Genomic DNA, 15,228 nt, shown 5'->3' with positions numbered 1-15,228 from the left:
TTCACCTTTCTCAGAGAAACACCTTCCACGTTCATCTCCGCTGAACCTCCCCCCGTCAGTGCTGCTGACTCAGAGAGAAAGAAGAGCCATTCTGAAAAATGTGCTCAGTCTTCCCAGTGTCCAGTCCCTGGATTGGTCAGGAGCAGAGCCCTTGCTTTGAGATGAGGAAAGCAGAGCCATGTAACTTTCCCAAGGCCACCAAAGCTGCAGTTGTGGACCAGGCAGGCAGGTCCCCGAGCTCATGCCCGCCCCATCATGACCACCACGTGTGGTGTCAGTCAGTCCTGAGCCTGTGTCTTCTTGAGAACCAGCAGGACACAGCGCTGCTCAGCTTTTCTCCAGCTGAAGGAGCCATCTAGACCATCTTTTCTAGAACTGAGGTTATACATATGTGGTATTTAGGGAGGCCACTTCGCCCCTGGCCATGGACCAGAGACTTTGGAAGGCCATGAGTTGAAAGCAATCTTGCCAGATTCTAAGTGTTGTTTAGAGCAGAATTATGTGTGTATATATATATGTGTGTGTGTGTGTGTGTGTGTGTGTGTGTGTGTGTGTGTATAAGTCTCACCTCTATTCTCAAATTTTCCATGTTATTTCTAGGAGTGATAAATACAGGAATCTCCTTGACTTTACACACTGTTGAAGTTGGGTCTTTGTTTATATATAGGGTGTTTTGTTTGTTTGTTTGTTTTTTTATCTCACTCCATAGCTGAGGATGGCCTCAAACTTCTGATTTATCTGTCTCTACCTCCTGAGTGATGGAATTATGGGAATGTACCACCATGCTCAGCTCCTGTTGAGGTTTTAATATTTTTCTTTTTCCTAGGATTATGTTCCTGTTTGAAGGACCCATTCCCCTCACTGTTTGTCTTATTGGTTAGGAGCATCTTGCTGTTAGGTCTGGTTTTTATGGTGTGCAAAAATAATTATTTCAGAAAATTACACATTTAAAACACTTATCCAAATCCTTTTCCTATTTTATAACAAAAGAAAGTACCATGTATTTAAAAAAAAATAGGCCAGGTATGGTAGTGCACACCTTTAATCCCAGCACTCAAGAGGCTGAGGTAGCAGGATTTTGTGAGTTCAAGGCCAGCCTGGGGCTCTAGAGTGAGTTCCAGGTCATCCTGAGCGAGTGTGAGACCCTGCCTTGAAAAAGAAATATAAATAAATAAATAAATAAAAATAAAAATGAACAGGGCTGGAGAGATGTCTCAGCAGTTAAGGTACTTGCCCATAAAGCCTAACAACCCATGTTTGATTTCCTAGTACCCACGTAAAGCTAGATGCACAGTGGCACATGTGTCCAGTGTTTATTTGCAGTGGTTAGAGGCTCTGGCATGTCCATTCTCTGTATCCTTCTCTCTCTCTCTGCTTGTAAATAAAAAATATTTTTAAAAATATATATAAAAGTGGCTAGAGAGATGACTTGGTGGTTAAGGTGTTTGCCTGCAAAGCCAAAGGACCTCGGTTTAATTCCCCAGGACCCATATAAACCAGATACACAAGGTGGTGCATTCATCTGGAGTTCGTTTGCAGTGGCTGGAGGCCTGGCATACCCATTCTCTTGCTCTCTCTCTCTGTCTGCCTCTTTCCCTCTTTTGCTCTCAAATAAATAAAACACACACACACACACACACACACACACGAACATGTTCATAGAAAAAGGAAAGTATTGTATTTTAAGAAACTAAAGTTCAGAGCAGTAGTAAGTGCTGGGACGAAGCCCTGGGCCCTGGGCTGTTCACTGGGGTCTCCCTGCACAGGAAGCAGCAGTGTGGACATATGTCATGTAATGGTCCCAGGTGGCCACGTTCACATGTTTTGCAGTCAGGTTCACATTGCTTGTAGAAATCACCCAACCGAGAGCAGCCTGTGGGAAAAGAAGGTTTATTTTGGCTTACAGATTGAGGGGAAGCTCCATGATGGCCGGGGAAACGATGGCATGAGCAGAGGGTGGACATCACCCCCTTGGCTAACATCAGGTGGACAAAAATAACAGGAGAGTGTGCCCAACACTGGCAAAGGGAAACTGGCTATAATACCCATAACCCACCCCCCACAACACACTGCCTGTAGGAGGTGTTACTTCCCAAATCTCCATCAGCTGGGAACCTAGTATTCAGAACACCTGAGTTTATGGGGGACACCTGAATCAAACCAGCACACATGCAGATATGTATTTTTTCAAAATTGGAACAAGTACATTGGATTGCCATAAAGAAGTTCGGTTGTACATCTTGCATTTGTATCCTGCCAATGCTTCTTACCTTGGAATGTCATACAAATATTTAAAAGTTAACACTTTCAGCATCAGCACTGGTAAGAAAGGAGTTTTATCTTCCAGAGGAAATCGCTAATGTTAAATATTTAACTTGAAGAAACCCAGCTGGGTGTGGGAGCACACACCTTTTATCCCAGCACCCAGGAAAGGCTGAGGTAGGGGGACCTCTGTGAGTTTGAGGCCCGCTTGGGACTACACAATGAATTCCAGGTCAGCTTGAGCTAGAGTGAGACCCTACCTTGACAGAAACAAAAACAAAAAGAAATCCAAGCATATAAACCTGCCGATAGCCAGTCACCACTCTTATTTGAAACACAAAATGTTTGACAGAGACTGCCTAAATGCACCTTCCATTTTTTTTTAACATTTACAATATTTCTAAGTAAACATTTTTATTATGATAATTAATTGAATTTCTTTAAAACGGGAACAGGACAGACTGTGATGTAGTGGAAAGAACAGTAGATTGGAAACTATGAGGCCTGCATTCCAGCATTGACCCAGTGGTGTGACCCCAGGACACATCTGGCTGGCCTATTTAGGGCAGTTTTCCATGTCTATAGAGTTGGGAGTAAGGTCTCTTCCAGCAAGGTTGGGCTTCAGCAAGCCATCAAGAGTTCTTTCTTACTGTAACAGTGACCTCTTGTGGTCCAAATTCTTAACCGTTGTCTCCCCAAAGTCAACTCTGGAGTCCTTGGTTCTTTCTAGTAATATTTCATGCTATTAAATCAATCTGACTTGTTTTTCAAAGATAAATCTTAGTTCAAGTCAAAGGTTGAGTAATACACCGAACCCTATCTTCTAAGCAATTCTCTGAGGTTTCTTCAGAAGTGCTATGTACACAGCGTCTCAGTTAGAAAAATAAAGTACTTTGATGCACGTGCCAATGACTTATGTGATCTACTTCCTCCAGGTATCCCGGGAAGCAGAGAGCCCGTGCCTCCCTGCGTTCTAGCAGCTTGGACCCAAGCAGGCTGGAAACAGGAGCAGGTGAGATGCTTACGCCCCTTGGGGTCCTCCACACTCCCTCATCTCCACTGGTAGGAAGAACAGATGAACGGAGATGCCTGATGGTGTAGGTCTTTCTAATAGTCATACTTCATACTGTTAAGCCAATATGACTTGTTTTTCAAAGATCAATCTTATTGATAGTCAAAGATTGGTTAAAGCACGACTCAAGTACCAAACTCCATCTTATGAACCATTCCTTGTGCAAAACCTTGAGGAATTGTGTCCAAGGTAGTGAGAGGTCAACATTTATTATATAAGATTGTATTATTTCACAAAAGTGTCACCAATAAACAGATCTGGTGTCTTCAACATTGAGGACAGTCTTAATTATTTACAGAAGCTGCAGAGTGAATACATCTTGTCTTCAAAGCTTAAACTCAATCATTACAGCCAAGAGTGGTGGCTCATGCCTAAAATTCCAGTGCTTGGGAGTCTGAGCCAAGAGGTGTAAGACCAGTTTGAACTACATAGTGAGCTCAGGGCCAACCTGTGCTATGTAAGACTCTGTCTCAAAAATAGATAGGGCTGGAGAGCTAAAAGTGCCTGCTTGCAAAGCTTAGAGGTCCAGGTTCAGTTCCCCAGTTCATATGTAAAGCCAGATGCACAAAGTGGTATGTGTGTCCGGAGTTTGCTTACAGTGGCAAGAGGCCCTGGCACACCCATATTCTACCCGCCCTCTTTCTATTCCCCACCCTCTCTCTCTGCTTGCAAATAGATAAATAAATATTTTAAAAAATAAATCAGGGCTGGAGAGATGGCTTAGCGGTTAAGCGCTTGCCTGTGAAGCTTAAGGACCCCAGTTCGAGGCTCGGTTCCCCAGGTCCCACGTTAGCCAGATGCACAAGGGGGCGCACACGTCTGGAGTTCGTTTGCAGAGGCTGGAAGCCCTGGCGCGCCCATTCTCTCTCTCTCCCTCTATCTGTCTTTCTCTCTGTGTCTGTCGTTCTCAAATAAATAAATTTTAAAAAAAATACATCATTGCCCATTTAAACTCTACTAACTATATTAAGATAGCCCTTTGAGGGTTTTATATTGTTTGATAAAATATACAGTAATGTAAATTACAGACTAGAAATGATATAAAATAAACCCATACAATGGAATATGGCAGCTAGAAAAGTGAACCAGTGAACATTTGTAATACTGAGTGAAATGAATACAAACATAATATTAGAGCTGGAGAAATGGCTTAGTGGTTAAGGCGCTTGCTGTGAAACCTAAGGACCCAGGTTTGATTCCCTAGGGCCCAAATAAGCCAGATGCACAAGGTGGCACATGCATGTGGAGTTAATTTGCAGAGGCCGGAGGCCCTGTGGCACCCACTCTCTCTCTGTCTCTCTACCTGCCTCGTTGTCTCTCTCTCTCTAATAAATAAATGAAATAAAATAAAACATAATAGATGAAAAAGTAGGCTATAAAAAAACAAGGACATATCTGATGGGCCAAGGATCTGTGTGGTGAACCTGTAGAGTCAAGCATGGTAACAGTAACTGCCCAGCTGAGGGTGGTGGTGACCCCCAGAGGGCAGGTGGAAGAGGGTAGTGGTTGGAGGCATCAACCATGTCTGCAAGATTTTATCCCTTTAAGATAAGGAGAGCTGGGCATGCCACCACATGTCTTTAATCCCAGCACTCGGGAGGCAGAGGTAGGAGGATCGCCATGAGTTTCAGGCCACCCTGAGACTACATAGTAAATCCAGATCAGCCTGGGCTAGAGCGAGAACCTACCTTGAAAAAAATAAATAAGAAAGGAGAAGTCACAAAAATGGCACAATGTTATTACTGGATGAAACTGGTTGCTTATATTCTTTATATATTTTCATCCACATAAAATCTTATGTCTGATGTGGTAAACTGAAATCTCAGCACATAGAAGGCCGAGGCCAGGAGATTATAAATTAAAGGCTACACTGGGCTTCATGGTGAGACCTTGTCACAACAGAAATTAAAATAAATTATGACACCCAATAACACTGGGTTAAAAAATGTTATCTTCAGTGTTGGAGAGATGGCTCAGCAGTTAAGGTACTTGCCTGCAAAGCATAATGACTGGGCTTTGGTTCCCTAGGACACACATAAAGCCAGATGCATAAAGTGGCACATACAACTGGAGTTTGTTTGTAGTGCCTAGGGAAGCTGGCGTGTCCATTCTCTCCGTCTCTCTTCTCTCTGCTTGCAAATAAATAAATAAATAATAATTTTTTTTTGAGGCAAGCCCAACAGACTGGCTTTTTTATTCAAAAAGAGAATTGGTGTACCAGGGCCTCTAGCCACTGCAATCAAACTACAGATGTGTGTGCCCCTTGTGTGTATGTGTGACATTGCATGCTTGTGCCACTGGGCGTCTGGCTTATGTGGGACCTGGAGAGTTGAACACATGTCCTTAGGCTTTGCAGGCAAGCGTCCCTAACTGCTAAGCCATCTTTCCAACCCTAAACAACGGTTTTAAAAATGTTATTTCAAACTAGTTTCTTATCAGTAAAATGACTTTGTGGTCATTGTGAATTTATCCAGTACTTAGAAAAATGTTCGATATTCTGATTTCCAACTTAATGTCATTGCTGAGGGTTTTATACTCTCATGCTAAAACCATCAGCCAGTCCTAATACTGTGTCAGGCTTTTGTGTCCAAAATTCAAAGCTGTGGTGAACAACTCTAAGTGCCACCAGGACAGCAATATCTTTAGAAACAGGCAAGAAATTTTTGCTTGACTTACTCAATTTCTTATTGAATCATAATTTTGTTTTTGTTTTAGTTTTTCGATGTATGGTCTCGCTCTAGCCCAGGCATTTTTATATTTAGCAAACTATGAACATAGATGAAGGCACTTTCTAAAATATTAACTTGTTTCCCAAAATAGACAACCTGTGTATGTTTTAAAACTCCTGATTGCTCCTATGAATTCTAACATTCCATGTGACAACTTTTTTTCGTACCTGGTCCTCCTTGAGAGGTTGTGGACCCCTCACCCATCCGGGATAGACTGGGTGCCTGGGGAGGTAGTCCAGGATGGGAGTCCGAGGACGGCCTCTAAGGAAGAGTGTACATGCCTGGTGCTCAGTTGGCGTCTTGGATTTGAGAACTGCCGGTGTGAGATGGAATCATGATCTGAATGGTTTAATATAAATTCTGTTTCTCACCAATGTTACCTTCTAGTCCACTGGAATGCAGTAGGGTAGAATAGCAAGGGCTTTGGAGCCATGTTACTCTGGGCAGATAATATTTTAGATATTTTATTTATTTATTTGAGAGAAAGAGACAGAGAGATAGAGAATGGGCAGGCCAGGGCCTCTAGCCACTGCAAACAAACTCCAGAGACATATGCCACCTTGTGCATTTGGCTTTACGTGGGTACTGGGGAATTGAACCTGGGTCCTTTGGCTTTTCCAGCAAGCGCCTTCAGTGCTAAACCATCTCTGCAGCCCAGGGCAGATAATTTAATCTCCTAGATTCCACAGTAATCAGAAAAATGGGAAAAAGTGAGGCACCTCCTCATAATGTCATTGCAGAAATGAACTGGAGGCCTGCCACATCCCAGGTGTGTGGATTTATTTTTGAGGCAAGTCTAACAGACTGCCTACTTTCTTTACGAGAGAAAAAGAGAATTGGTATGCCAGGGCCTCCAGCCACTGTAATCAAGCTCCAAACACATGCACCACTTTGTGCAACCTTGTTCGCCTCTGTCACTGTGTGTGTCTGGCTGGTGTGGGACCTGGAGAGTCAAACATAGATCCTCAGGCTTCACAGGCAAGCACCTTTAACCGCTGAGCCATCTCTCTAGCCTGTTTGCTTTTCTTTTCTTTTTCTTTTTTTCTGTTTGTTTTTCATAACCTTCAAGGCTAATATTCTCCATCTGGCTGCTAAAGAAACTGGGGCTTGGCAAGGATCTGAAACTAGACCATGGTCACCCAGTGCCTCTACAAAGGTATATGGGTGGGGATGCCCAGACATTTCCCACTACCCCGCAGGAAATCACTTGCATTATGTTACTTTCTCAGTATGGTGTGAACATTTTATTTGTGATAGGAAAGTATTTCATTCAGCATTTTCAGTCTATTTATCTAGAGTTATCTATTGAACATTGCAGAGGAATACGTTAAAGTAAAAAAAAATCTGAAATCATTTTCCTTCACTGATAATCATCAACATTTAGAAAATGTAATGCTTTATGAAAGCATTGCTCTTAAGTTCTGTTTCTTTGTATTATCATTTGAGTTTTATTTGGGTTGATGTAATTAAAAGTGCTAGAGCTCTGATTGGAATTAGTTGGGTTAGGGAAGCATGTAAAATTTATTTCTGTATCATTAATTTTAGTGCTAAATAGAAAAGGATTTTAACTCTGTCCTGTTACAAGTCCTTTTTCTCATAACATTTTTCCCTCCCCTGGGTTTCTTTTTCAGTCTCAAAAGCTGATGTGCAAGAAAAGGATACGGAAATAGAAGTTGACGAAGTCTTTTGGAAAACAAGGATTGTACCGATTCTGCATGAATTAGAAAAGGGTAAAAAAAAAAAAAACACTTCATGTTTTAAATCAACAATACCTGGGAGGATGAGAGTGATGCTTGCAAAAAAAAAAAAAAAAAAATCAGTTCCTACAGAAAACCAGATGCAAAACGTGGCAAAAAGCATCTGGTGTTCCTTTACAGTTTGCAGGAGACGTGTGTGTGTGTGTGTGTGTGTGTGTGTGTGTGTGTTGGTGCAAAGAATAAAACGAACACAATGGCCGGGCGTGGTGGCGCACGCCTTTAATCCCAGCACTCAGGAGGCAGAGGCAGGAGGATCACCGTGAGTTTGAGGCCAGCCTGAGACTACAAAGTGAATTCCAGGTCAGCCTGGACTAGAGCGAGAGCCTACCTCGAAAAACCAAATATATATATTGGTATTCATGTATTTGTTCCCTATTGCCCTGATATTTTTGGTATATATTGACTATCATTTCTGCGGACATGTTTACTGACAACTGTTGCCATCTATTTCTTTACCCAATAATGTGTATACTAAACATTATATATAAAGCAAATTATTAGTGAGTAAAATCATACTTTGTACCAAGAATGGCATCTTCTAAAATTCTCATAGCACAAATTCATGAGCACTTCCTCTGCTCAAGTAAATGCTGGTTCAACCTCTCTTAGGAGACTGTTCCCATTCTAGAAAGTGAAAGATGAAAACAGACATCAGGTCTCTGGAACGGAATCACAGTTCCAGCAGCGCCCTGACTTTTTTTCCCTGTTACTTTTTTTTTTTTCCCCAAGGTAGGGTCTCACTCTAGCCCAGGCTGACCTGGAATTCACTATGTAGGCTCAGGGTGGCCTCGAACTCATGGCGACCCTCCTACCTCTGCATCGAGTACTAGGATTAAAGGTGTGCATCACCACGCCCAGTTGCCCCTGACTTTCTTGATCCAACCAAGCTTGTTTCCTGCACTTCTGAGGTTGAGTGCATCAGCTGGGGTTGCCACACCAGCATGGAAGTGATATCAGCTATGTCCCATCCAGTCTGGGGTGAAGGCCACCAATGATGGGTCCCTATAAGGGGCATGGGGTGGGGGCTACTTAGGGGAACTCCCCACTTTCCCCACTTTCTCCTTCTTGAAGCTCCCTGAGGATTCCCTTTTGGAGGGCAAACAAGGTTTATGGCTATACAACCCTGAATGCATCCGATCTCATCTGAAAGGCAAAGCAGGCTCTTCTAAACTGAGGTCCTGGCACTTGGTACCTTGCACACAGTAGGTCCTCAGTAGGAGTTGCTGAGGGAGTGCCCCCGGAGGAGCCAAGTAGAGAGTCCTGGCAGTCCTCAACAGGGATATGGTATAGAACCCTTCTTCCTTGACCACCTGTGACTTGCCCCTCCCAGACTATCTGCTGGCCACTGGGCTCTGCTCCCAGTTAAAGGTAGGACAGGGTATGGGTGGGGGGGCGTGTAATTTGGGCAGGCTTTCTGGACTTGGTGTTGCTAAGAACCAGGGCCCTGGTGTTACATGAAATTGTGTACACAAAGAATAGATGAAATTAGATGACCTCCAAAATTCTCCCTGGCCCCAAGTCCTAGGGATATGAACGTAGGGTTTTCCCAATTGGACTTGCTTATTTTCACCCTCTTATCCACAGTGAACTTTGGGCCATTCCTTCAGAAAATGAGTGCAAAAACAAGTGGACACATGAGTCAGAGAAAGGGTTAAAAAACTGGATTATGGGGCCAGAGGGATGGCTTAGTGGTTAAGGTGTTTGCCTGCAAAGCCAAAGGATCCAGGTTCAATTCCCCAGGACCCACGTTAGCCAGATGTACAAGGGGATGCACGCATCTGGAGTTCATTTGCAGTGGCTGGAGGCCTTTGCACACCCATTCTTTTTCTCTTTTTCCCTCTTTCTATGTCAAATAAAAAATAAAATATTTTAAAAAACTGTATAGTGAGGGCTGGAGAGATTGCTTAGTGGTTAAGGTACTTACCTGCGAAGCCTAAGGACCCAGGTTTGACTCTCCAGGTCCCCTGTAAACCAGATGCACAAGGTGGCACATATGTCTGGAGTTCATTTACAGTAGCTAGAGGTCCTGGTGTGCCCATTCTTTCTCTCTTTCTCTCTCCCTCTTTCTCTGTCTCAAATTAAAAAAACAAAAACAAAAACTGTGTTGTGAAATCTTCAGGGAGAGAGAGGCTAATATAATCAACATCATCATCCTGGTACTGGCAATGGAATCCAGAGCCTTCTGCACGTCAGAAGAGCATTCTACCACTGGTCCACATCCTCCACCCCAAAAAGGCCTATACTGAAGGGCAGATCTTCTGCCTCAAGGATTTCAGGAGGATGCCAACACTCTGTCCACCATACTCACCAACAGAGAAATGTTAGCACACCATGAGGTATTTGAGGTTTGAGATACACTAATTCCTGTTTTCAGAAAAAAAAAAATCATTGATCACTGAGATGCTACCACCAGGACTGTAATTCTAGAAGTCAGGATGCAGAGGCAGGAGTATTGTGAGCTCAAGGCCAGTCTGGGTTACGTAGCAAAAGACAGTTTCAAAATCTAAACAAGAGTTAGGTGTTGGGTTAGAGAGATGGCACAGTGGGTAAAGGCACTTGCCTACAAAGCCTAAGGACCCAAGTTTAATACCTCAGTACCCATATATAAAGCCAAATCCACAAAGTGGCACATGCATCTGGAGTTCATTTGCAGTGGCAGAAGGCACTGGTGTATCCATTCTCTCTGTGTGTCTCTCTCCAGATCTTTCCTCTCTCTGGATTTCTCTGTCAAATAAATAAATACATATATATTTTTTTGGTTTTTTGAGGTAGGGTCTCACTCTAGCCCAGGATAACCTGGAATTCACTATGTAGTCTCAGGATGGCCTCAAACTCATGGCAATCCTCCTACCTCTGCCTCCCGAGTGCTGGGATTTAAGGTGTGCACCACCACAACCAGTTTAAATAAATATTTTTTTTAATTGGACTGGAGGGATGGAGAGATTGCTCAGTGGTTAAGGTGCTTGCCGGTAAAGCCTAACAACCTGGGTTTGACTCCCCAGTACCCATGTGAAGCCAGATGTACAAGGTGGCACATGCATCTGGGGTTCACTTGCAATGGCTGGAGGCCCTGGCGCACCCATTCTTTCTGTCTTGCAAATAAATAAATAAAATTTATAAGAAATCAGTTTATGGGTGGAAGGACTTATTTCATTGAGCAGCCCTGGATTACAGTCCATCGTGGTGGGAAAGGTGTAGTGACAGGGAACTGAGCAGTCCACAGACAAGAGCATTGAACGCTGGTGCTCAGCCTGCTTTTCCCTTTCATACAGTGCAGGACCGAGACCCATGGACTGATGCTGCCCACAGTGAGGGTGGATATTCCCACCTCAATTAACCTAATTAAGAGAATCCCTCTCAGGTGACCTTAAGTGTTTCATGTGGGCAATAAGTGTAACCATCACAAGTAGTAAAAATCCAGCCTCCTTGTTCTCCTCCCCAATTCCTCCAATAATACTATCTTATCATGCTTGCTCCAGCATTGTTAGCTACTCTCTATGTTCCCTTCTCTCTGCTCCCTACACACACACACACACACACACACACACACACACACAGAGAGAGAGAGAGAGAGAGCGAGAGAGAGAGAGAGAGAGAGAGAGGGAGAAAGAGAGACCTTTCATTCTAGAACTTTTTGAGAGTAAGTTGCCAACAAGTTCAAGGGCAATCTTTGCTATAGAGTGAGACCTTTTCTTTCTTTCTTTTTTTTTTTCTTTGAGGTAAGCCCAACAGACTGCCCCCCCTTTTTTATTTTGTTTTTTCAAGGTAGGGTCTCATGCTAGTCCAGGCTGACCTGGAACTTACTATGTAGTCTCAGGGTGGCCTTGAGCTCACTGTGATACTCCTATCTCTGCCTCCCGAATGCTGGAATTAAAGGCATGCACCACCACACTCGGCCAGACTGGCCTTTTTTTTTTTTTTTTTAAAGATTTTTTTATTTATTTATGTGAGAGTGACAGAGAGAGAAAGAGGCACATAGAGAGCGAGAGAGAGAATGGGCGCGCCAGGGCTTTCAGCCACTGCAAACGAACTCCAGACGTGTGCGCCCCCTTGTGCATCTGGCTAACGTGGGTCCTGGGGAATTGAGCCTTGAACCAGGGTCCTTAGGCTTCACAGGCAAGCGCTTAACCGCTAAGCCATCTCTCCAGCCCAGACTGGCCTTTTTTAATGCAAGAGAATGAGAGTGGAAGTGAGAGAGAGAGAATTGGCACACCAGGGCCTCCAGCCACTGCAGTGTGACTCCAAGTGTGCCACCCAGTGTGCATGTATGACCTTGTGCACTTGCGGCTCCTTGCAGCTGGTTTACATAGGCCCTGGAGAGTTGAACATGGTTCCTTAGCCTTCACAGGCAAGTGCCTCACCACTGAGCCATGTCTCCAGCCTGTAAAACCCTTTCTTTTTCTTTTCTTTTTTCTTTTTTTTTTTTTCAAGGTATGGTCTCACTTTAGTCCCAGCTGACCTGGAATTCACTATGTAATCTCAGGGTGGCCTCGAACTCACAGTGATCCTCCTACCTCTGCCTCCCAAGTACTGGAATTAAAGGTGTGCACCACCACTCCCAGCTAAGACCCTTTCTTAAGCAAAGCAAAACAAAACCCAAATAGTTTGGCCTGTTTTAGTTGTTGTTTTATAAACAACAATGTTCTCTTGCATATCTGAAAATTGCCATCAATACCATAGGAATCTTGCCTGGATATTGCCAGTCATCTCCATAATTACCTTTATAGAAAACGAAAGCCACATGATTTAACTGTCTGTCCCATCTCTTTAGATCCCGAGACATGTGGGGAGCAGTCATTTGTAGCACAGATGGTGCCACAGATCAGACTTGCCTGGGGTTTCCTCATGCTGAGACCCAGGTTGGGCTTTGGGGCAGGTGTGTCCACAGGTACTGTAATGATGGGTCCCTGTCATGCCTCATGCCAGGAGGCCCTTATCCCTGGTTGGAGACCTAAACTTTGATCAGTTGGGTGGGGTGCCAGGCTCCACTTCTGAAAGGTGCTAGATTTCCCTTTGTAGTTAATGAGACTGTACAGGGAGACGGTAGTTGTAGATTATGTTACTCCTTTACTAGTTAGACTCTTCCCAGCTTTAGCCCACTGAGAATCTTGATAACTCTTATAATATCTGTTGAGACTGTGTGATTTTTCTTTTCTTTTTTTTTAAGACAAGGTCTCACTACGTAGCCTAGGCTGACCTTGAACTTGCCATTCTCTCCACCTCAGACTCCTGTGTTCTGGGATTCTGGGCCTGCACCAAATGTGGCATTTATAACAATTATAGTTAATTGGCTTAGAGGTTTACTTGAGAATACGTTTAATTTTGAGTGGAACCCAAGTAGACTAAAATTTTGTAAGGTGAGAGCTGGGCGTGGTGGAGCACGCCTTTAATCCCAGCACTTGGGAGGCAGAGGTAGGAGGATCACAGTTCGAGGCCACCCTGAGACTACAGAGTGAATTCTAGGCCAGCCTGAGCTAGAGTGAGACCCTACCTTGGAAAAAAAAAAAAATTGAAAGGTGAAGGGTTAGAAAAATAACTCAGGAGCCAGCCAGTGCCTGAGAATAGCCCAGAGCCTGGACTTGGACTTGCGCAGAAACTGGCAGTCACAGAAGAATAAAATACAACAAGAGTGTTTCATACAACAGAGCTAAGGTTTCCCCTTTATTTAAAGTTGATCTAAGTCATTTCCCATCAATTCATTTATTTAAGCGCATAACTGAAAGGCCTTGAAGGTTACTTAACTATTGAAAAAAAAGTTTTTTTTTCTTAGATGTTATTGTTGAAAAGAGCTAAAAATGGCCTGAGTCACTTCCTTCTGCAGGAACACACTTCCCCCATGTCGGTTTCCAAGAGCACATTGTGGTAGGTTGACTCAGGTGTCCCCCATAAACTTAGGTGTTCTGAATGCTAGGTTCCCAGCTGATGGAGATTTGGGAATTAACGCCTCCTGGAGGAGGTGTATTGTTGGGGGCCGGCTGATGGGTGTTATAGCCAGTTTCCCCATGCCGGTGTTTGGCACACTGTCCTGTTGCTATTGTCCACCTTATATTGGCCAGGGGGTGATGTCCACCCTCTGCTCATGCCATCGTTTTCTCCTGCCATGGTGGAGCTTCCCCTCGAGTCTGTAAATCAAAATAAGCCCTTTTTCCCCCAAAGCTGCTCTTGGTTGGGTGATTTCTGCCAGCAATGCAAACCTGACTGCAGCATACAATATGGCATTTATTAAGATTGGTCTCCTACTTTAAAATTTGGGACAGGGGCTGGAGAGATGGCTTAGCGGTTAAGCGCTTGCCTGTGAAGCCTAAGGACCCCGGTTCGAGGCTCGGTTCCCCAGGTCCCACGTTAGCCAGATGCACAGGGGGGCGCACGCATCTGGAGTACGTTTGCAGAGGCTGGAAGCCCTGGCGCGCCCATTCTCTCTCTCTCCCTCTATCTGTCTTTCTCTCTGTGTCTGTCACTCTCAAATAAATAAATAAAAAATTAAAAAAAAAATTTGGGACAGAATTCATCAGATATACTATTTTCAGATAGAATACCTTATTTCTTGGACTTTTTATTTCTCCCATGTTTTCTGTGCTAATTTTCTTCCTTGTATGCCAAAGATTATGGCCCCACTTTCAAAAAATACCTTCCTTAGGATCATGATTATAACATCAAACGTGCTAAATCTTCTTGTTTCCTATGTAACTGAAATGTTTAAAAATTCTCTGTGTTTCTAATAATGGTGGATTTAGTGACATTTTGAGCTTTTGTTCTGTGAGAACTCTTTTCTCAGGTAACAATCATTCTCAGAGGAAAATATTGACCATTGTTTTCATTAGTATATTAGAAAGTGAATATGAGCCAGGCATGGTGGTACACGCCTTTAATCTCAGCACTCAGCACTTGGGAGGCATAGGTAGGAGGATTGCCATGAGTTCAAGGCTACCCTAAGACTACATAGTGAATTCCAGGACAGCCTGAGCTGGAGCAAGATCCTACCTCAAAAAATAAAAAGATAATAATAATCCCAGCACACAGGAGGCAGAGGTAAGAGGATCACTATGAGTTCGAGGTCACTTGAGACTACATAGTGAGTTCCTGGTCAGTCTGGACTAGAGGGAGACCCTACCTTGAAATACAAAAAAAAAAAAAAAAAAAAAAAAGAAGAAGCCAGGCATGGTGGCGCACACCTTTAATCCCAGCACTCAGAAGGCAGAGATAGGAGGAACGCCATGAGTTCGAGGCCACCCTGAGAATACATAGTGAATTCCAGGTCAGCCTGGGCTAGAGCGAGACCCTACCTCGAAAAACAAAAAAAAAGAAAAAAAAAGCAAGAAAGTGAATGTGTATGGAGCTGGAGTCATCTCACTGTACGATGCATGCATGCATGCATGTGTGTCAGGAAGACTGGCTGCTCTCTTAGCAT

The 15,228-nt window shown here is 43.7% G+C and overlaps 1 protein-coding gene across 1 annotated transcript in view; it reads left to right on the top strand.

Annotated features, from left to right (window-relative positions):
- Positions 1–15,228, top strand: part of Armc2 (armadillo repeat containing 2) — a 144,783-nt gene that overhangs the window by 46,485 nt on the left and 83,070 nt on the right. Inside the window, exons 5-6 of the mRNA XM_045154897.1 lie at positions 3,198–3,274; positions 7,695–7,793. Of these exons, the coding sequence (XP_045010832.1) occupies positions 3,198–3,274; positions 7,695–7,793 (176 nt within the window). The remainder of the gene's footprint in view (positions 1–3,197; positions 3,275–7,694; positions 7,794–15,228) is intronic.

The sequence above is a fragment of the Jaculus jaculus genome, chromosome 7 (genome assembly GCF_020740685.1).
Source record: "Jaculus jaculus isolate mJacJac1 chromosome 7, mJacJac1.mat.Y.cur, whole genome shotgun sequence".
Taxonomy (NCBI): domain Eukaryota; kingdom Metazoa; phylum Chordata; class Mammalia; order Rodentia; family Dipodidae; genus Jaculus; species Jaculus jaculus.
The sequence above is the reverse complement of the archived record's forward strand: the minus strand, read 5'-3'. Positions and strand labels throughout refer to the sequence as shown.